Source organism: Peromyscus californicus, unplaced genomic scaffold, assembly GCF_007827085.1.
Source record: "Peromyscus californicus insignis strain IS unplaced genomic scaffold, ASM782708v3 Scaffold_14__1_contigs__length_90479793_seg_2, whole genome shotgun sequence".
Taxonomy (NCBI): Eukaryota; Metazoa; Chordata; class Mammalia; order Rodentia; family Cricetidae; genus Peromyscus; species Peromyscus californicus.
In genome coordinates, this window is record NW_026294436.1 from 16,406,585 (window position 1) to 16,430,837 (window position 24,253).

Consider the following 24,253-nt stretch of genomic DNA (forward strand, 5'->3'; position numbering starts at 1 on the left):
TAGGCTGTGTATAGCACCTGAGAATGATAGCATCTCAAATCTTAACATTTATATCTAATGCAGATATACTGATTGACCACCAATGGGTAATAGATTTCAGGCATGAGTTCATAGGTTCAGAAAATAGGTTCTATAATGTAAACAGAAAATGCCTGAATTGCTCAGTTAGAATGCACGGCTGTGCCTCCCTGGTATCTGGAATTTTAACATCCTTGTGGAGCTCTATCCTCTGTGGAGTCAGTGCCAAGGAATTATACTATTTATATATTGGGTACGGAAGAAAAGCATCAACCATTCATTACTCTTCCTTTTCTTTTCCATCCTGCTCTTAATCTATTAGAAAGTTGTTTCCACCTTCAAAGTCCATCTAGAATGCAATTGCTTCTCTCCACACTCACCAGGACCTCTGCAGTTTAGCTACCCTGGGCTTACAAAGATTTCTCCCTCATCTCTCCATTCCCTACCTACCCACATTCTTCACTCCCCTCCTGAGTGATTCTTTTAACACTTAAATTATTTCATTTTGTTGCCACTGCCACCCCCCAACTTCCCATAATTTCTTATTGCCTTTGGGAAATCATCAACCTTACACTAGCCTGCAAAGTTCTCTGTGTAGCCTGCTTTTGGGTCTCTGCCCTTTGACTCTAAGGCATAGAGCATGTCTCCTACTGCAGTGGCCTCTGAGTGTTTCTTAAAGGCCAAGCCTACTTCCAACTTGACTTTTGAACATGTTCCCTGGCCTGGTAGAACACTGATGCCTACTTGGTCCTCTGCTCTCTGCCTCTTTTCACTCAGGACTCAGGTCTTCCTTGGTGAGGCTTTCTTTCTGTCCGTCTCTCTTTTCTGCTGGCCTGATGCCGCGTTAGATACGGAAACTCTAATGTCTGCCTATCCCACTGGAAGGTGGGTATCTTCCCTGGGTCTTGGAGTCTGTCACACTCCCTGGTGTCTAAAGTCACTTATAGCACACACAGAGTTGGAAGTCAGAATGCCATTGCTGAGGAGAGGGTGCGTAAACACACCATGAGCTGGAGATGAGCTTCCTATCTGAGCAGGCCTATCTCTGTTGCTGGTGGGGTCTGCTTGGCAGGTATTTTCTGGCTTCAGTCTCTGGTACATGGTCTTACATTCACCCACATCTGTTTTAAGAGGTGTCTTCCATGAGCATAATGCATATTTGGAGTCCTAACATTTCCCTCCTTGAGTAGGTGGGGGTTTTAACATGACTGGAGGTGTACTCACTCACTAACATCAGGGACCCCAAGGTCGTGACCCCAGGAGTAGATGGTTGATTTACCAAAAAGAACTGACAAGGGAGCAATGGGAGGAATTTGATTTCAGGGTTTTCTAGAAAAAAAATCACTCCCTCTCCTTTTAGAAACTTGTCTTTGGGAACTGTGAATGATGATTTGAATTTTCACAGAGTCGGTTGCTTGACTTTCATTCCCTTCCCCTTTCATCTCTCCAAGGGGTTGAAATTTAACCCTTCAAAGCTATAATAGTCTAATTCTAAAACAAAGGTTTGGTAAATATCTTGATATTGAGAAGTGTTATTGGACAGGCATCACTGACAGTATCGCATGAACCAATGGAGGGTATGTGGGGGGTTTTGTTGTTATTTTTTTCAGCCCAGGATCCAATCCCTCCACTGTGTACCAGTACTTGCTGGTTCTTGCAATATCTAGGCTGGACAGAGCTCCTGTTTTTATTAAGCTAGGATTCAGTTTTACTAGAGTGGATTTGGTGGCTTTTCCATTCACTGTAACTACAGAGTCAAACAAAACTCCCTCTGAATCCTACCTTACCACTTACCTGACCCCATAACAGCCCAAATAAATTAATGCCATGTTTGTTCTCTTGAGCCAAACTGTCAGGCAAAAGCAAATTGATTCTATACACATGCCAAGGTAGGAGGCATGGAAATCCACTCCTTTCTTTCCTTTGGTGTCCATCTACTCCACTGGAGGCATTTCCAGAGCCACTTTGAGAGTGTTGCTTCCCCAGAGGACAGAGGACTCTGGTTTCTAAGACTTCACATTCCCCTCCTGAGCAGGAAGGCAGAATGAGATGTGTTGAATGGCACTGAACTTAGAAGCAGAGGTTTGCAAAGCCTGGTCACTGACACAGACTCAGCCATTAGAGAGAATGTCGCAGGCGAGGGAGCCAGCATTTGCCTCGGCCTCCCACCATAAACACTTCTGAAGCAGCGAGGGAGTAACGTTTAGCTGAGCGCACCCCTTTGATTTCTTATTCTGTCAGATCCTAGAGACACTCTCTCTCTTAGGTTGGTGGAGTTCAGGGCGCTCAGTTTTCATGGCTGCTGGGTGATTTGTGACTAAACCTAGCTGAGGCTTTTGGAAAACATGAAGTTAAAAGAGATGAGCAAAGACTATGTAATGACCTGTATTTAAAAAGGAGCAGAAGCCCTTTCCTGGTCTGCCGTTTTCTTGGCCTCTTGCTGAGTTGGTATTTTCTCAGGGATGGGAAACAATAGTGATAGCAGTAAATGCCCCGTTTTTCTTTAGAGACTTTTGTCACTTGCCAGTGAACAGAATTTGGGCCTCTCTGGTTAATGAGCTACCAACAGAGATTTTTGTTTCTTTATGTGAAACCATAGTCATTAAACTTTCCTTTTCATTTTTCTTCACAATGACTTCCAAAATCTATTAATAATTATTACAGAGTTGTGAAAAAATAATTGAAAAAGCGGTTTGTACCAGGTAACCTGTTCCCTGTTTGACTTGCCATGGTGCTAAACTGTTCTCCATGCTCTTTTCAACACTTTGTTTGCTGGAATAAGAAGAATGTGTCATTAAGAAATATCCAATCTAGGACTTTTTAGAATTTAAAAACATTTTGAAATTTACTCTTTGATAATTATAAACATCTATAAAATGTACCTTAGTCATATCCACCTCACACTTCCCTTCCAGTTCCTTTTAGGTATCTCCAGGACAACTCCCTCCATCTCCGTTTCTGTCTTTTTCTTAAATACAATCCACATAGTTATAGTGCTGTCTGTATGCCTGTGCATGTGCCACTGACCGGTGGGGAGTAGCACCTGCCAGTGGCCACAGCCCTGATGAAAGGGCGCTCTCCCTCTCTCAGCAGCCATCCACTACCAGTGACCCCTCAGCTTGCAGGGGAGCATTGGGAGCCACTTCCCCATCTACCCTGAAATTGGAACTAGCTTGATCTTGCACAGATCTGGTGTCAGTAACCACAGTGGCTTTGAGTTATATGTGCAACAGCCATGTCATGGCCAGGAGGAAAGCACTCTTCCCCAGCCTCTGATTCTAGCATTCTTTCTGCCCTCTGTTCCCCAATTTTTCTTGAACTTTAGGTTTAAAGTGGTTGATCTAGATGTTCAGTCTATGGCTAACCACTCACACCTTCTTGTTCTTATTACTTTGACTAGTCTCTGAGCTAACCACTGCCCATTGTTAAATAAACTTCCCTTACCAGCAGCACAAATCTATGGATACAAACATGAATAGTTACCAAAACAAACAAACAAACAAAAACCATGAATAGTTATAAGGCAGTTGGATAACATGAACATTTAGTAAAACAACAGCAATAGGTTCCCCCTAGAAACCGTGACCACCTGAGCCATGGGTTATTGACCAGATTTATAGTGCCAGGCATGAAGTCCCTCCTGTGGTAGGCTTCAAATCCAACCAGAGAGCAATTGGATACCCCTCCAACAGTCACACTACTGTTTCCTAGGAGGGAACATCTTATCTGGCAGGACAGTGTTGGAGCATGCAGGGTACAGTGCTAGGTAAGACCAAATGTATAGCTATCAATGAAACCCCCATGAATAAGTGTGTGTGTGTGTGTGTGTGTGTGTGTGTGTGTGTGTGTGTGTGTGTGGTGAGGCAGCAATGGACGAATACACAGAGGAGGATATAAAGAGACAGAGGAATAGGGATGTAGCTCAATTGGTAAAGTGTTTGCCTATCATGTGTGAAGCCCTAGGTTCAGTCACCAGCACTACATAAACCAGGTGTAATGGTAGATAGCTATAACTGGAGTAGTCTGGAAATAGGGATAAGAGGATCAGAAACTCAAGGTTATCCTCAGCTATACAACAAGTGTGAGTTCAGAGCAAGTCTGGAATACATTTGCCCCTGTCTCGAGTAAAAAGAGAAATATGTGTGTGGGGGATGTGAAAAAAAATTAGAAAGAGGATTAACTTTCATTATATGCCAAATTCAGTGTTTGGTTGATTACTTGCATCTTATGAATGAGAAAATAGAACTGGAAATCAAGTTGATCAAGTTGAAGGACTAATAAGTAGCAAGGTTCCTATTCAGGTCACGTTGGTGAGATTCTTAAGAAGACCATGATCAACACCCCAGTGCATACTACACACAGTGGTCTTACTGGTTCAGAGTCAGCTGCTGTAGCTAGCTCCTTAGTAGGCAGAGAGACTTCTTTAGCAGAGTCAAAAAGGAAGAGCACTTGAAGGTGAAGAGTTGAGTAACCATCGAGTCCTACAGTCAGTCACCAACCTCACTTCGCTTTGATATCCAACAGAGCTCCCTGTGTCCCACAGCACAGAGCCAAGTCCTTTACTTATGTGACCCTAGGGAATGGGTTGAGAAGTTGGGGATTGCTGTGGATGATTGATTGAAAAAATAAAGTGCTGATTGGCCAGTAGCCAGGCAGGAAGTATAGGTGGGACAAGGAGAGTAGAGAATTCTGGGAAGTGGAAGGCTGAGGCAGAGAGACGCTGCCAGCCACCGCGATGAGAAGTATGATGTAAGACACCGGTAAGCCACGAGTCACGTGGCAAGGTAAATGGGTTAATTTAAGATATAAGAACTAGATAACAAGAAGCCTGCCACAGCCATACAGTTTATAAGTAATATAAGTCTCTGTGTGTTTGCTTGGGTCTGAGCAACTGCAGGACTGGTGGGTGAGAGAGATTTGCCTGACCGTGGGGCAGGCAGGACCAGGAAAACCAGCTGCAGGGGATGGGTTGCTTTATAGTTATTCCTTTGAAGAAGTGCTGTCTCATGCTCTGGGGAGACCTGACCTGCTCTCTATCTTTCTGCTGCCCAGGAATTAGAAGAATGTTGTTTATGTTCACCTGTAAGGAGGAAGATTTGACTTTGGGACCTCAAATTCCTTCCTTGTCACAAATCCCTACTCCTTTGTGTATGTTGTACATATATTTGTATATACTACTTTGTGTGGTGTGCACGTGTCCATGTAAGTTTGTGTGCATGTGAGTGTACATGTACATGTGTATGAATGTGGAGACCAGAGGTTGATAGGAGGTATTTTCCTTAATTTCTCTCCACCTTGTGTTTTGAGATTTTACTAATTCTGAAGCTCATGTATTCATTTAAACTGGCTGGCCAGAAAACTCCAGGGGTCCTATTTTTCTCCATAATCAGCCAGGGTGCATACCTGAGATCTGGGCATCTGAGGTCATGTTCTAACACTTATACAGCTGAACTGTCTCCACAGTAGTCCCTTGTCCACAAATCTTTAAGCCTGGGGAAATCATGTGGAAATGAAGTAGTGAAGGTAAGGGAGAAAAATCGTGTTGCAACAAGTCTGGATGGATTGTCTGCATCTTCATCTGACAATGAGCTTCATGCAGACTAATGACCCCATGCTTTCCAGCTTTTTAGAATGATAACATTCGCTGCAAAGGGTTTGATCGTTATCAAGATTTTTAGATATTTGCATATTTACTGCTTGATTTCACTCTTGTTTCACTCTTGTTTCTGAAATTTCACTCTTGTTTCTGAAAAACCACAGACTTGGTGACATATAATAATTACTATATTTTACTTTTATTGTAAGCAATCACATAGCTGAGAAATCTTTCCTCACATCTGAGCATGTTCTCAGGTTTTCTTTGTTATTCCAGAAGGTAATGAGTCTGTGTGTATGTATGAGGATGCTGTGAGTCATATTAATGATTTGGGCTTGAATAACGCTGTAATAACCCACAAAAGGAAATTATGTCTGATGATGTTAACCCAGGTATGATTGTGAAAGTTTTGTTTTCTGTAAATTGCGTATAAACTCTATTGTATTTTACTACTTTAGTTTTGATATGTTTCTTCACCAATTAATTATAAACCAGGAAGACACATTTCTAAGTCAGTTTAAATAACTGCATGCTGCTTGTGTTGAAAAATATTTGTTGACTAAACAGAGTGACATACACAGTGTTAACACATTTTAATAAACATGTAACACACATTTTAATGAATTCATCTTAATTGCTTTATCCCAGTGTCAAGGCGTTAAATGGGGAGAAAATGATTTCTACATCATGATTGAGATGTTAGAGACCAATTTGCTCTATTAGGAACAAAAATGTCCACAAGAGTATACATTCCTCTGCTAACTGAAAAAGAAAGCTAACTTGCATATAGTCATCTGGAAGTCTGTCTGGTAACTCTCAATGACAATTTCAGCTGCCATATTGTGTTTGCAGATCATCCCTCTAATTCTTCTCTCTCTTGCACTTCATGCTGAGACACCCACAGCTTGCCTTACACACCCACAGCTTGCCTTACACATCCACAGCTTGCCTTAAACACTCACCACTTGCCTTATTTGCCTTCCTTCAGTCCAGTCACTTTGTGCTCTCTGTTGACACAATGGACAAGTGTGCATTTCTCTGGGAAATAACAGAGATTTAGTAATCCAAAGCCAGGAGACTTTTTTCTCCACAGTGAGAAAGAGATTTTTGTGCATGTTCGATGTCATTGCCTGCTTTCTTCAGATCTGGATACTTTCCTCATTGCCTCTTCTTCTTTCAAACAAATCAAACCACATAGGTATTCCTGGAGAACCTCTGAATGGAGGGAATGCCAAGTCTCTCTTCTTCTGGAGCAACAGGACCCACTTTGGCATGACACAGGACCAGTGTGTGGTGGTGGGATCCAGACCCGGGAGGTGTACTGTGCCCAGAGTCTACCAGCAACCATCACACCAAGGACCAAGGAAGGTAGGCAACCAGCTCCTGGCACAGGGCACTGCTGGCTGGAAGGAGAACCCACCCCAGCACTGCTGCTAGTATTTTTCTTAACTTGGAAACAAATATTTGTTTAGTTTTTGAAATTTTTATGCGTATTATTTCTATCCTATCTATTCACTATTGCCTATCCTCAACTACCCCAAGTACCCTGAGTTCCATTGCTCTCCCAACTTCATGTCCTGCTTTTTGGATACTACCTCCCTAAAGTTCAACTAGTACTTCTATGCACATAGGCAGGGCACCAATCACTGGGGCATGGGCAGCATATCAGTAGCCAGTCAAAAGAGAGTGATTTTTGCCTCACTCAGCAAACATCAACTGCTCAAATTTATGCACATTTATTGACTTAATAAAAAAGAGTGGAGGACAACGCTGGTCCTCTAGAAGAACCTGTGGCTTCTATCAGCTGCTTAGAAAATTGAGGCTGAATGGATCCTCTACCAGTGTGATGAACTTGAAAATGTGGAATTTCTGGGTACTTTGGTCAGGAAGATTGGATTCAAACTTTCTTATTATGGTAATGTGTGACTTTTATTATGTAAAGCTTTTCCTGCTAGATACACCTTGTGACAAGTCCCAGAGTTCTAGAAGGTCTATGGCTCTGAACTTAAATGATCACCTTTTGGGATAGTGCTGCTTAAAAATAGCAATTGTTTTTCTCTCTAAATACAATTATGAAAATGGACAACCTACATACATACTTTGTGTTTCAGGAGAAAACAAGACTATCATAACTCTTCTGAACTTGGAAAATGCAGCATTTAGATTAAAAACTCCAGATTATCCTTTCAAATATTGAGGATGCTTCTTTCTCATCTCCTGCCTTCTTCCCTTTTACTCATGACTGCAATTTAAGGAGCTTCAGAGACAAAGACTTGAGTGTCTATGACCTACCTATTCTCTGCTTTGACTTTGTATCTCCTATTCAAATTTCATCTTCCTAAAGTTTCTTCTATAAAGCATAATGATCTTCTTTTTAATGAATCTATTTCCAAAGTTTCTTCAACCATATTTCTAGCTTTGTTAATGGAAATTTGCATAATGGGCAATGTCCTAGACATTCTTTATTATCAACTTGACACAACCTAGAGTCACCTGGAAAGAGATTATGAACTTCAATTGATGAATGGCCTTGATCAGGTTAAACTCTGCGCACATCTGTGAAAGTGTCTTGATTGATGATCGATGTAGAAGGGTCAGCCCATTGTGGACAGCACTATCCTACACAGGTGGTCCTTAGCTAGAGAGCAGCATCCTCCATGGTTTTTCTTTCAATTCTTGCTTCTTAAGTTCATGCCCTGAATTCCTTCCCTTATGATTGGATTATGATCTAGAAATTTTAGCCTACTAAACAAGAGTTTTTTTTTTTTTTTTAATCATAGCAACAGAAAGCAAACTAGATTGGGCGGGGGGATTACAATTAGGAAAAACTTGTGGAGACAATATTTTAGCCCTGAAGAATAGATACTACACAATGAAAGAGCAAACGAAGAAGAGATGTTCACACTGATAGAGTCCCATCTGAATAAAGCATGGAACAATGAAGATGCTCTCTCAGGCTCGGGCACACTTCTGAATTAATACTTGGGTTCATGTGAAACCGTGAGCACTTTAGAAGCCCTCAGTTCTGAGGGAAGGGATGTCTGGGGCTGCAAACACACTGATGTGTCACTCAACCATGTCTTCTTGTGCAGAGCTGAATACAGAAAGGAAAGCTCTTTTCTAATACGGCACAACCACACAGAAGGCACGAGGTAGAGTCCCACTTACTCTGTCACAGTTATCAAAGATTTTATTTTGCTCTATAGTGCAAGTGTACCAGCAGGAGCATTTGTCCATTACTTTCCTTCCTTATAAATTATTTCATTTTAACTATCCTTCACATCTAACCTTTGACAAGCCCAGTGGTATACAAATTTTTTTCTAGGCCCAAATTAAATGCAAGAGGACATTTGAATTTCTGTTGTAAAAGACAGTCACTGCTTGTCAAAATAGGATTTAACTATTTCTGCCGTTGTCTGCTAAGTTAGTAATAAATGCCCAAACTAATGATATTTCTTTTTAAGATAGTTAAAATAAATTAATTAGCTTTTTTATTTATGTACATGGACATGCATGTATATAATGTGCTTGTGTATAACCTAGAGGACATGGCCTGGGAATCAGTTCTGTCTTTATACTACCTGGGTTTGGGGGATCAAATAAAACCTGTCAGGCTTGGATAGAAGCCATATTTCCTGCCCCTTTAAAAAAATTTAAGTTGGTGACATTTCTTTTTCTTCAAAAACATTCTGTCATGGACCAGCTTTACTTTTGTCTATGTCCTAGCTGCTGTCATTATACAAAGGTATCCCTCCAAGACTTTCCTATCTTTTCATTAGGAAAGCAACATCATAATTATGCTTTGGTATCTTCAAGTCTCGTGATCATTGCAAACACAATATGGTCAAAACCATTTAACTATTTAAGGATAACCTTCCTGAAAGTAATCCTCTTGGAGGAGCCAATGCTTGTCAGAGTTCTGTTGTCATTGTAGGTGGAGAGAACATAGGAACTGAATAGAGGGACTGATGCTTGTATATTGAGGTGGCCTGTAAGCTGCTGTGAGGAGAACTAAAGGGGTAGGGGAATTTACAGGTGTTGGGAAAGGAGGCTTTCTGCACTACTTGGGAGTTAAGACTTTATTTTTGATAGTATGATTAGGCATTGAAAGCAGAGAATGAATTCTTTATGCTCAGCTCTTTGTAAGAAGATTAAAATGTCAATATGCTAAAGAAACTCTCAGAGTGGTCAAGTCCTATTTGCAAACTTATTTGGCTATCCAGGAATGTTTTGAAGTATAAATAATGTTCGTTCTGAACAGATGGATCTATTTCTTAAGGGGGCATTGGAGAAGATATTCTCCAGTCTTGTCAAGGGCTAGAAATGCCCTTTACTTGTCTATAGGAATTGGTCTTGAAGTCAATAAGCTCATTTGAGTGTGAGAATGAAGCGTCATGAATATAGTACTAGGACTGCCCTTTACAGTTACCCTGAGGAGAGAAACCAACCTGGCTGTTTAAACAAGGGGGTAGCATTTTATCTTGTTTGTGCTAAGGAAGAAACAGACAACTGAATGAAATAGCCTTTGCTAACTCAGAGCAGAAAACTTGATGAATCCTGTTGAGGCCTAAAGAAATAAGTGCATTGTTCTATGGTACTTCCTCCTTGGAATTTTCCTGTTATTGGGATGACGGCTGCAGGGGAAGTCAGCAGGGGAGAAGAGAAGTATAGTCAACAGGCTCACCCCATACTCCTTAGTGAACCAGACAGTGAAGGAAGAGGTGAATGAAGGCAGGGGGACATGTCTTACTAACAAGCAAAAGAATGGTACAGAGGAGAAGGAGACCAAGAGAGAGAGGAGGTGGAGCAGGGGAGAGGAAGGATGGCATCCTGAGTCAAGTCTCAGGGACTTATTAGACCTATTCTATTAGACTGTCTTCTCTCTCTGCTTGTATCTCAAATGCATAATCTACAGGATGGTGTTTGGGAATTGAAAGTCATTTTTCATAGGTTATTGTTATGGAGTTCAAAGTACACAAGTAGTCCAGGGTTGAGTTTGACTCCATCTATGTCTTACCTAAGGAGAATACTTAGAAAGTTACCCAACCATAATCTTGATATAAGCAACTGTGGCAGTATAGGCAAGTTTTCTAGAAGTGACAGGAAGTAAGAAAGCTTGTGACAATTTATTATATATATATATATATATATATATATATATATATATATATATATATATATATATAATTATGTAAGCCTTACTTTATTATAGAGGCAAACATAGACCATATGATTGCTTTTTTAGCTGAATGGTTGATAGATAGATAATAGTTTGACAAATAGAACTAGATAAAGATGCAAGTGAGAATATGGCTTAAACATTCTCTCCAAAGATGTGAAACATTTTGTAAAGGAAAAAGGATTGTTAAATATTGAGAGACAACTTGGTCACTGGAAGTCTAAATTAGGGTTGGTTTTTACTGGCTGTGTTTGATTGCTACTTAAAAATCTAAGTTTAGTGATTTTCTAAATCAAGTGTAACAAACTTATGTTAGTGTGATGTGGGTGTGCTTATTACATTACTATGATTAGCAAAACTACTGAAGAGCTCCTATTTTATCACTAATTAAATTATCAGGCACTTCTTGACATTTTGTATTTCTCAATTTATTTAGCTCAGGAAATACTTTACATGATTTAAGTGAGAGCAGGACAGAGCTGGAAAACAAAATGCAGAGTAGCTGAAGGAGATGTTTTACAGTGCTCATGGGAAAAAGAAATGGCTTGCAGATAAATAAACATGTTTACTTACACATGGGTCTGACTTAATCTGATTTTGTAAAGAAGAAAAGCATATGTTCTTCCTGTATGTGTATACATATTTTTCTTTCAAAAGTAGACCAACTAACTTGATAATTTCATGCTATGTGTTACTGAAACCAAAGCTTGTAGCATCACAGAAGAGGGAGATTGTCAAGGATCTAGAACGGATATGAGTATAGATTTTTCAATGACATCTCATTGCCCAAATGAAGTACTAACACCAATTCTCACACAGACTCTGTTCTCCAAAGAACATCAGCCATTGGGTTTGATGACTGTGCTTTGAAAGAAAGAATGAGACAAATCAATAATTAATCACTATAAGTGAAATATAATATGAGTGTGAAGGAAGATGAGGACCAAGGGGCATCTCTTCCTTTTCCTCCACATTTATTATTGTTCTTTCCTTTTATAATCTCAATTTCCCCTTATTTTGTTATCATCTATTTCTTAAAATGTCTTCTCTCTCCTTCTTCCACCTTGCATAAATCTTGCAAGCAAACACACTTTCTGTGATCACAGTAGACATCCCAGCAGTGCATATATTTTTCTGGGAAAATGTAGATAAGAACTCAGTAGATATTTTTTGAACAAATGCATGCAAATACCTGCCTATGTTCTTGGGTTTAGTTGGAGGCACTTCTTTTAACTGTGGACACCTTCCTTTTCATTTTGCTCATCCACACAGCCCTGCACTTCATTAATGAACAGTCAAATGTTCCTTTTTAGAGTCAGAAAATAAAACATACTAAGCCTAATACATTCGCAATCTTTGGTTGAATCTCTCACTTGACTTCATTTTGTCAGCTAGATTGGGTTTGTTTTAAGTGCCAAGCTATGAAGTAGTGAGGCTCCTTTTGGCAGCAGAATTTCTGACACAAAGTTGTTGCTTCCAAATCTATTTCTTAAGTCTTTTAAAACATGTGAATGCCCAGCAAGTGGGATGGTGTAAAAGCATCCCATTATTGTACCCAATTTCCTACAGAAAAGTTTTAGTATTCTTTCCAAACTCTCCTTGGGCATTTTCCCATGCTCCAGTTTTAATTCCTCATTAGACCCTTCTCTCAGGAGGGAAGACTCACTTATAGGATCCCCATGTGCTCAGGCAGAGCTAAATGGTTCCTCGTGTCTTCTGGACACTTTCTTGGGTCCTCTTGAGAAAGAATTAATTCCAACATCAAGAGAAAAGCTGGGAAAAGCAGCTGCATTTGAATGCTTTTTTCTAGTTCCAAGACCTGCTGTGTCTCGATGTAGAATATATGGCTCTATCCCTTGATGGTCTGTTTTAGATTCTGCTTTTTCTTCTTTATTAACTAGCACGTTTGTCTGCCTAGTATGCAATGCGATGCTTTGATATGCGAAGAGACTGAGGGATGAGTGACTCAAAATACTTAGGATCTGCATCATTTGCTTTGATGGTGGGAATCCTGTTATATTCTTTTTAGCTATTTTTAAGCATGGTGACTACTAATTGTAGTCCCCATGTTGTACAATAGAACACCTGAGCTTATTACTCCCAAGACGTACTGTTCTTTAGAATTTAATGATATTTACAAAACTCTGGACAAGCTTTGCTCATGTTGCCCTAATGCTTTGTAAATTTGGAACTCAGACCTTGATAACATGTTACAGTATCTATAGATATTTTAAATGTGGTGCTGCCCACGTTGTACTTTATAACTGTCTTCCCAGATCCTTAGGGATTTTCTTACTGTGCCCAGAGACCTACAATTATCTCTTTCTCCAAGGACTCATAAAATAAGTGTATGGCTTGGTAGTTCACTGTCAATGATCCCTTAGCTCATGTTCAATCTACTAGTAAATTTATTTATACCTGGAAATACAATTTGTCTTTTCTATTTGTCATTCTCTTTCACCATTTCTCACACTATTTCCTATATTGATGTCATTGAGTATTTTCTAATGAAGTTCATTTTTTTCTCTTATCCTTATGCAGACAATGCACCTGTTTCATGCATAGCTCTGCAGATGGGATTCAACTATCTAGATCCTCCCTCTTCCATAGGCTGAATAACTTATCATATTCCATAACATAGTCACAGACTCTAGGAAGTAATCTATGGCCACCTTGGAGTGATTAAAACCCCACACACCCAAACTTCCTCCATTCATCCTGAGAAACAAAAGAATATTTGGTATTTCTTTTAAATGTAAACAGCAGAACACTTCTCTTGGATCAGCTGGTTATTTGGTATACTCTGGATGCACAGAGGTCTCAATGCTTAGTAATTAAGAGCCTAAGCTTGAGGGAGGAATTGCAAGGTTTGGGATGAGCTGTCCCATTTCTTAGGTGTATGATGATGGGGATGTCACCCAGCTTCTCTAGCTCTTTCATCTGTAAAATTGAAATAACATTAGAGTTGTCAGGAAGATCCGTTTTTAAAGAAGAGAAAAATCACATCACAGCACCTAACCCATGAAAGATTCCAAAAGCACAAATTATTCATTTTTTAAAATTAATCACTCATACATTTATTAAGATAGTTCTACAGGCTAAGCACCATGCCATAGATTTGGAATGGGGATGAATATATCAACCCACGATGTGAGAAAACCAAAGCCAATTTGAGAGAGAAACACAAAATCAGATTACATGGGTATCTTATAGTTCATGTGTATAAAAAGCATATTTCAAATGCAAGATTAAATTAACATCCTAGAAGAGCAAAGGGCTTTGCCTTTAAATTTTCTTTTTAAAATGAAAATGCTTCAGCGTCCTCATCTGTAAAATTGGAGTTAGAATCTGGTCTAACAGGAAAGTTTCTTTCAATAATAGAGTTATATAAGTTGTTCTCTCTGCAAAGAGAAGCAATTGTAAGTATTTAGGAGCCAGTAGAGGCTGGCCCAGTCATTGGACACATTATTGATAGTCTTTCTGTTAGGATGAGGCGAGTGTAAGCAGTCATTCCTTATCTCTAACACAAGGCCCACTACACTGAGTTCTCACATGGCGGGGTGCATTCTGAAATTATTGCTAACAAACTGGGCACTGCACTGGGAATTTGGGTAATTGGCATCACATTCAAATCTGACTGGACTTGAAGATGCCTGCAGACTGCAATGTGAGAAGAGTCATGCAACAGTTTATATAAAAGAGGGCATGAGAAGGAGTTTGGAGTTGGCACATTACTGATCAAAACATACAGTCATAAAATATCTCCAGGATTTCTTAGAACACAAATGAAAAGCTTAGCAAAGAATACAATTCTAAAGGACTTGAGCATGGTCATTATAGGAAGTGCTGCTTATGAGTTTAATTCTGAACAAGTCGCACACCCATGTATCAATCTCTGTAAGAGTTTAAGGTATCGCCTGCCTTATGAACACTATGTTAACCTGTGATGTTTCCACAGATACTGCTAGAAGTTATCAGACTCCTTGCCTGAGACAAAAGATGGTTCATTTGCCCACAGCAATGTACCTAATGAAATACCACTATTATGTCAGTTTCTTGCACCCCAGGTGTAGCAGTGAAACACATTCAGGGCATATAATACCTGCATACATAGTGACAAAAGAGGATACCTCCTTTAGAAACCTCGGTCTCTTATAGGGTGGCTAAAAGAAATACTACCTAACTTTGACCCAGAAGTTGACATTAGTTCTCTGTTCCAATGCTACTTGCTATATTAACAGTTTTGAAAAAAAAGTCTGAGACTCAAGCTGTCAGTATCTCTGAACAAAACAATTGCTGAATTGTATATGACATACCTATTAGGCTTTGCTTCCTCATAATACAAAAAATATGCTCACACACACACACACACACGCACACACGCACACGCACACACACACACATACATGCACATACATAGACATTAATATTGCTCTGTATGAAAATGGAACTATTAATTGCATATCATAAATAATATCGTTGTTTTCAAATTATAACTAGGAAGGGCTGTCTCTACTATATGAAACAACACAGTTTCCATATCTCCCAAAATCTTAGATTGACTGAAAGCAGCCTTGTGTATGGAGTATTTCAGTAGACATATTACTTTGTAGTGTTCACATTTGTGCAATTATTATAGTTACACTATACGATTAAATTTATTTGGAAAATTAGAGAATTCTGCTTTGGATATTGTTACATAGAGAAATAACAAGATTCAGAGAAAATCAAATGGGTATTATAAGGTATTAGTGTACAGTTCCTAAGCATGAGAAAATTTTATGTGATAAATGTTTAACAGAGTTCTGCTGTAAAAATTCTTGAGATATTATGCAAAATGATTCCAACATCATTACTGACCTGTAAGACTAACATACTGGAATCTACTTCAGACAAGCTCAAGTCTGCAATGATGGATGGATGACTTCCTTCTGAGATCACAACAAGAAGACATTTTTCCTTAAGTATTTTATAGAAGGAGATAGGTGAGAAAAGATGATCTAAGGAATTTGAAATTTTTATTTCATAATATGTAGGGTAAATAAGCTGAGTATTTTTTTTTAATTTTTGTGGTATGTTTTCAGAATATGTGCTCTAAACTACTAGGATATGTACAAATATTTTAAAAGGAAAAAAACTAGAATTTGAATCACTTCTAATTTTAAGAAAGTCAGATAATTGGATATTTGGTCTCTGAAAAGTTAAGGTTATGAAATTGATTTATTATAATAGTTATTTACTTTCAAAGTGACAGAGACTGATCCAGGCTCTCATAGTGCTTGGCAAGTGCTCTACCACTGAACTGTGTTCCTAGCCTGGGTTTTTGTTCTTTTTACTAAATAGTGTTGAATGGTCCTGGCTCTTACCCTAAAGAGAAGCTATCTGAAATGTTGCTTCCTACAGCTATATCATCTGTTATGTCTCCTCTCTTCTGGCTTTTGTTTTCTGTATCACTTACAGATATTTAGTGTCAGCTGTGTTGAGGGGTTCACTTTCTGATGCATCAGATGCACATCCCGAGTCGTCTCTGGTCATCTAAGGGGGAGTGTGCGTCTTGGCCCCTTGGAATGACACCTGCTCCCTATTACTCAAAGCACATCTGGGCACTATGGACTTCTGGTGTACAAAAACAGAGATAATGGGATCAGTTTCTTGATTTCAGGGAAGTGAGTAGGAAGAAGTACTGTATTGGGGGTCGGGAGAATGCAATTCTAACTTTGTTCTGTATTGTCCACAATGATTCTCACCTTGAGCAGGTGAATTATTACCTGACTGACTTCAACTTTGCCCCTTTAAAGGTTAGGGATAGAGAAATGTACTTGTTCCCATCCTATGGGAGAAGGTGATATATGGAGTATGGAGATGAAATTGTCCTATAAAGATAATTTTTGTATGTATCACACTTGCCTTGTTTTCTGCCACAGCTTCTTTGATTGAAGGGGATGGATTGGGAATGCTGCAGAGTTTTCTCATGTGCTAGACTTGAACTTCTCCTTCCTGCGAGGTAGGATGAGCTGAGAGGCTGATAGGATTCTGGGCATCCTACTCTGATCTGCCTGTAGTTACAACCACATCCATCATTTTTAAGATTGAGAGCATCATTAAAACAAACTCTAATCATTTATTGATTTAATACTAATTTTCATATATCTCCTTACGTTAAGGCGAAGTACTAAATAAAATAAGCTTTAAGGAAATGGGGTCTTGGGACAGAAGCAATTTAATCATCCATTTATCAAGAATTACGAAGAATCATTTTTCTAAAACAATAAATTAGTCCTCTGATACTAAGTCCATTGCTTTCTGAGCTTCTTCTAATGGATTTTCTTCTAATTCTGTGATCCTAGTCTGGGACCTGGAAATGAGAACGTTTCACTTTATTTTCACTAGTAGGGAAAAGTAGGAAAGACTGACGTAATCTAATACTTGTGAGACGCAGAAACTGAAGATCGCAGAAATTGAAACCTTCCTGACTTATTAGAGTTGGAGACCCAATCCTCAAGCCTTCAACTTCTAACACCACATGTAATTTCCTACACTTTACCCTGGCAGGAAAAGTGAATGTTCCTATAAAGTATACGTTTTCTCCCAACTTAAAGCTTTTTTCCATCACACTAATTTACTCGCCAGTCTAATTTCTTCCCAGCTAAATTCGGCAACTATTCAAATTCTTTGGATTGGAAGGAAGCCTCAGGAACCACAGGGGCTCCCAGGAGGACTTATTCCAGTGAAAATCCCTTTAGGTGGGGTGGGGGGGATGTGGAGATAGTGGCATCAGCATCAAAGCTTTTAATGACTTCAATGACTTCCTTAACTCTAATTGCTTTAAGCTAAGACTGTGATTCCCATTTGCTGGTTGACTCTTAATATCTTATGAAAGCCACATGGCTTTTCCTCATGACCCTGTAGGAAATGCCTGTGGCGATAATTCTGTCAAAGATCCTCAAAGATCTGTAACCTTTTATAGAGAGAAAGATAATTATTTTTTACTCAGTTTCCAACAAGTTTGAGACAGAATAAAACCTTAAAAGATATGTTGACTAAATTCCACACATCAGTCTGCTCACTCTCAGAATTCTGAAGCTCAGCGTGTTACCTCTGCCTGGCTTCTCTTTTATCCTTTGTAGAGGGGAGTTGTACAGTACATTTTAGACCCATTTACAGGTCAATGCATTTTGCTCATCTTTTCATGTCAGATATAAGACTTCTCGAAAAATCTTGGCATACTCTTGTAATCCTATTTTGAACATCATATCATATTTCTTAAACTCAGCTTTCCACGACAACTTTGTAACACCATGTGTCCTGGTAAGCCTTCATTATTTACGTGTTATGAGTTGAAGGATCCATAGTTGAGAATGTGTAGGAGATTGGAAGTGATTTTTATTTGATCATTCGTGATATTTAGTGTTAGAAGACAAATAAAAAATATGTCTGTGAGTTTTGATGTTTAGATAAGGGACTGTCAAAGCTAGGAGAGCAGAGATAGTTTAGGATTTAGACAAGGAGTCGCATTGGAATGGATCACACTGAAGAGTGAGGCAAAGGAAACTAACAAGGATTGAGGCATAGACTTGACACATGGGTGTGTGCCCACAGTTAATTTTGGATGTTGGGAGGGGAGGTTGTCTGAAGGGAATAATGTCCTGAAAGAAACATTTGCCAAAAAACAGTGTGTGGCTAATTTATCATTGTGCTTTAATAACATAGATGGTCACCTCCATTTGTTCAAAGGGATAGTGTCATTTTAAACTCCATGATTACTATAAGTGATCACACCTTCCTGCTTCCACAGCCTCCTCCCTCACATGCGTCCTCCCTTTCTCTGACGTTGGCTCTGTCCCCACCCCCAACCCCAAGCCATATATGTGTTTGACTTTGGGGATGTTTCTTCTTGACAAGACCGTGCTCTTGGCAGTGTAGGGAAAACCCTTGTGTTCATATTACAGGGTGTCAAGTGTCAACATTGTCAATGCTTATACCCAGCATTTGTCTCTCAGACAAAGCAAATTCCTCTTGAAAGCATCCTAGAATGTGGTTTTAGGTTCATATTAGAAATATGTACTTCTTCACAGACTAGCAATTAGTAAGTACATATTTTTCTTATACTAAAGCACTTCATTTTCATCCATTTCTTCAAGTTCTGTGCTCACAAGATAAAACAAAAATCTAATTTTCATATAAAACCCTCAAACATTTAAAGACATTTGCACTGTACTTTCTGTGTGAACTTGCCCCTTCAAAGAACTCTATCCTTCAACTTTTTCCTTCTGGCTAATATTTTTATATGACAATAATAAAGGATACATGATAAACTTTAAGTACTTCTTAATGAAGTATGATTTAATTTCTGTGCAGTTACTATCTAAAAATATACCATTGAATCTTGACCTGGATTATTATCACACTGAAGTGATTTCTATTCCTCCTTCTTCAAATACTCCATTGTAAATCAGCCTGAAAGAACAGGGTCCCTTTGGTTTAGGATGTTCAGTGGAGGCTTAAAATGGACTTTCTAGATTTAGAAAATTTTAAAAAGGAAGATATTGGGGCATGGAGCCTAAAGGTCACTATCTAATGCTATGTGAGGGAACTCTCCCACCTGGCTATACAGGCAATGTAGCTTTATTGGTGATTCCTCCACATAAATTAACTGGAGAGCCTTCCAAGTTCAAACTCTACAACATTTTTTTTCTTTATGGTACATTCTGATAAACTCTCAGGAGGCCCCAAGGCAAGGCTACTCCTCTATGGATCAATTTTCAGCAGCACCATCCAATGGAAAGTTTGTGTGGGGGTCACACATAGGAACCACATATGTAATTTTAAGCTAACAGCTAATTTTTTTAGTTAAAATAATAAAGCAAGTCTGCTAGTATATGTCTTTAAATCCACTGCTTAGGAATTTGAAGCTGGAGGATTATGAGTTTGAGGTCAGTGTGGACTACATAGCAGATTCTAATAATCTGTTACATGTGAGATCCTTCCAAAAGGAAAAAAAATTACCTTAGAAATTATCCAGTAAATGTAAACTCAAAAACTCAAAAATTCCTACTGTCATTCCAACCCTTTGATCCTTGGAAAACTAACTTGGTTATTTTAGTTATTGTTCTTACTATAGATTTTTATTTTTGAGACAAGATCTCATATATTCTAGGCTAGCCTCAAACTTACTGTGCAGCCAAGGATGACCTTGAACTTCAGATCCTCCTTCCTCTCCTTCACATAGGTAGAAATTACAGGTGTGTATCACCATGCCCAGTTTTATGCAATGCTGGGGAGTGGATCCCAAGGCCTCATGCCTTCTTGGTAAGCATTCCACCCACTGAGCTATATCTCCAGGCCCAAAACTTCTTCTTTTATGGGAAATTGAATTTATTTCATCCTTGTGATACTGCATTTTACAGATCAAAAGTCGAAGGTTAGAAGAGTGGTGAGTGTGTATTGACTCCAACGTGTGTGTGTGTGTGTGTGTGTGTGTGTGTGTGTGTGTGTGTGTGTGATTTATTTCATCCTTGTGATACTGCATTTTACAGATCAAAAGTCGAAGGTTAGAAGAGTGGTGAGTGTGTATTGACTCCAACGTGTGTGTGTGTGTGTGTGTGTGTGTGTGTGTGTGTGTGTGTGTGTGTGTGTCTGTGTCCAATATATAGAATAATAGGAACTGGAATTCCAGTTAATGCCTCCCACATAGTGTTCTGCCAATGTCCTCATCACATCACATCAATTACAAGTGACTTCAGATGTGGTGGAATTTCTCCTGGGACAGCGTCTCTCCCTCCTTTAGTTACAGTTTCAAGGACGAATGTGCCATCAGTAGACTCTTCTAGGTATTTTGTTCCTAAGTAAATAAAGTTTTGGTAAAGTCTCTGTACAGTTGGAGTGTCATTTCTACCTCGTCACACCTCTGTGATTTATTAGTGAGCACACAGCTCACACAGCAAAGTGTTCAGGTGGTAAGTCTTGATGGGGGTTTAAACACATCCATCATCCCTGGAAAGTTCCTCTGACCCTTCCCATCTATCCCATTCTGCTTCTCTTCCCAGCACAAGCATAAAGCAGGCAACTATCTTTTTTTCTGTCCCTTCAGCTTGGTTTATCATCTTCTGATTTTATACAAACGGAATCACATTCTGTGTGCTGTTTTGTCTTCTACTCACTTGTCCAAAGCTGAACAATTGAATACAAGCAGCTGTTTATCCATCAGCTGCCTGATGGATGCCAAGGTTAGCTGGGGGTTCTTTTCTTTCTCCCCTTTAAAAACCATTATTTATAAAATATAAAACCACTATGGGCATTTTATGATGTAGATTTTTGTGGGTAAAAATGCTTTTAATTCCTCAAAAGTGGTAGGGCCTCCCTTGGGTAGTCAATAAAGTATGGCATACCAAATTGAGGCAGGGTCTAGCCCCTCCCCACTGCATCAAGGCTAAGGAAGGTATCCTACCAAAGGGAATGGGTTCCAAAAAGCCAGTTCATGCACCTGGGATAAGCCCTGGTCCCACTGCCAGGAGCCCCACAAACAGATCAAACCACACAACTGTCACCCATATTCTGAGGGCCTAGTTTGGTCCCATGCAGGTTCCTCAGCTGTCATCCCTCTGAGGAGTCAATGGAGGGGGGTAGGATGGAGAGGAGATGGGAATGGGAAAAGGAGAGTGAGGGAGAACTGGGGTTGGTATATAAAATGAAAAAATAAATAAATAAAAAGAAAGGAAAACAGACTAGAGAAACATAACACTCTCTGTAGCTACTAGATCAAAAGAAATCCAAACCAGATATTGGTTGAAGTAACCAATTTTTCAACTTTTAAAATACAGACTGAGCAGGAATACACACACACAATTAAAGAAATAGAGACAATTCACTTGAGAGAAAGCAAAGGGGTGTGTGGGAAGGGCTAGAGGAAGGAAAGGGAAGGGAAGGCAGACGTGATGTAATTATACTTTAATTTCAAAAATAAAAAGTATTTTAAAAATGCTTTTAATTTCTCTTGGATGAACAACAGAGAATGGAATTACTGAGTACTTGTGTGGATGTAGTTTATAAAATCTCCAGGTAGACTGGACCATTTTACACTCTAGGCAGCTCTATGGAAATATGCCATACTGGTTGTCCTATAAACCTACCAACCTTGGCTCTTTTGGGTCTTTCTGCCTGATTTGGTGGATGGGTAATGGCACCTCCTGGAGGTTTTATTTGCATTTTCCCATGACTGTTGATGTTAAAGGCTTTAGAATATGTTCTCTTTTTTAACACTGATCCCCTATCTCATTGAGATGGGGTTATGATAGACTTTCTGGCAAGAATATTGATACCCTTTCCACATCTTTCAGAACTTGAGTTAGTTAACGATTCTCTTCAAAGGTAATTTCTCTTCCTCCATCTCCATTTTCATGCTTCCGTAGAGGTCACACAAATTCAGAAGCGTTGAGTCCCATGAATTTGAATATATCTATGACATTAGTGAGAAAATGCACGTATGTAAAACCATTGTATTCTGCAGGGTGTACAGATGTGATGTGGTTTCAGGTGGTCTTTGTGATATCAAATTAATTGGTGTTAAGCACAAAGCAACATAGCTGAGTAGAAGGCTGCAGCTGATCTTTCCTGCCCCGAGAGTTTTGATGACATTTGTACTGTCCCACTTCCATTCCTAGTAAGTTTATAGTTCCGTTCTGTACAGTGATGTGACTGTGCTATTTTCAATGCTCTTCTCAAGCATATTATTCCTGTGCTGTAATGAGCACAACTTTCATACATTTTTTTTCATTTTCCCATTCTGTCATTCAATATTATACCCTCCATCTGTTCTATCTTGCAAATGCATATTGGTATTTTCCTCAAATTTCTTTTCACTTTCAGCTGGAACTCTGCTCTGCAGCAATCCGTTGAGTGCTAACTGCTGTGCTAATAAACAGCCTCTACCAAGTGGCTATGTTGATTGATGGCCAACCGGGTATGAGCATGGAGTTATTTCCAAGTCAGGTTAACTAGAACACACTTAATCATTCTCATTCTCCCAGAAGAACATCTGAGAAACTCTTTTGATGATAAATTTCATGGCTGAAAAAACGAGGTAATGAGAGGATCTGCTGTTTTGGATCAAAAAGGGTACACTTGTGAGGCAGTTTTGATTTTAGTATGGAGCCAGTGTGATGGAGATGGGATTCACTAAGTGATGCTCATTGAGGACCCTGAGCTCAGATGCTACGGTTGCAGCCAAAGCGTGTTCCCAATTAACACAGCTCCATGGTGCCCAGATTAAACAAGTGGAGGACTCTCTTCTTGTCTGTTGAATTCTAGGTACGGAATCCTCAACTTTCCGCACCAGGCCCTTCAGCAGTTTTCCAGTCAGTAGACTGGGAGCTTGGATGGCTGAAGTGTTAGATAGTATTCCACACTGCCCTTTGATGGTGGTGAGGCTTTATAATCACTGAGAGATGCTCTGAGAAGCCATGTAGAGCAGAGGGCACTCTCTGAGATCTTGCCACTAGCAATTTATTCCTTTTTTGTTAAGAAAAATTGTCTTCAAAGGGAAATGTCTTTAGTAAAAAGGAAACATATTATAGCAAATATCTCATGACATTGTCTGTCAAGGATAATTTCTAGAAACTCAATGAGACTACATTCTGTTTAATATTTTTCTAAATGGTTCTTAGAATTATAAAAGCCGTATATTATCCAGTTCTATATAAAGAACACATATCACAAAAAGTTAAAACTTTAAAAATAATTTCTTTCAAGCCTACCAAGTAATCTTAGGGATATTTATTAAAAAATAATTGGCTTAAATACAAGCTGATCTCATTTTAAGTGTAACACACACACACACACACACACACACACACACACACACACACACACACACTTAGAGAGGCACACACCACAGTTGATTCTTTGTAACTGTGGTTCTATGCATGTGCATTCAGTTAACTATAGAACAGGAATCAACAATGACATCTTACTGAACATATACAGAATATTTGTTTGGCATTTCTGAACAAGCCAGTATAGTAACTATTCATTTGGCATTCACACTGTATTAAGTGTCAGGAGTCATCTCAAGATGATTTAGGGTGTAATGGAGCACTGCCTAGGATTTATATAAAAGCATACCACATTCTATACAGAACTTGATCCTCCCTGGATTTTGATATATGATGGAGGTTTCTGGAACCAATCTCCTGAGAATACCAAGGGATACTTGTATATTTCTCTACCACTTTCCTTTGCCTTTTGATTTCTTTCAGTGATGATTCTTAAGTCTATCCCTTGCTATAACATTATCCTAATGCCCATGGTATAGATGGTATCTATTAATTTTATCGCTGCCATTTAGAAGAGCATTTAAAATTAATTTTCTTGCTACAGGTAGTTTATAGGATAGTCAGCCTTCCTTAAAAAATTGAGGAAAATGTCTTTTTCTGATTTGTTCAAATGTCAATAACTTACTCTTA

At 39.1% G+C, this 24,253-nt stretch overlaps 1 protein-coding gene across 2 annotated transcripts in view; it reads left to right on the plus strand.

Moving 5' to 3' along the window:
* Thsd7b (thrombospondin type 1 domain containing 7B) overlaps positions 1 to 24,253 on the plus strand; it is an 831,070-nt gene that overhangs the window by 327,171 nt on the left and 479,646 nt on the right. For both annotated transcript variants that reach the window (XM_052736826.1, XM_052736827.1), the window contains exon 5: positions 6,813 to 6,982. In XM_052736826.1, coding sequence (XP_052592786.1) covers positions 6,813 to 6,982 — 170 coding nt within the window. The remainder of the gene's footprint in view (positions 1 to 6,812; positions 6,983 to 24,253) is intronic.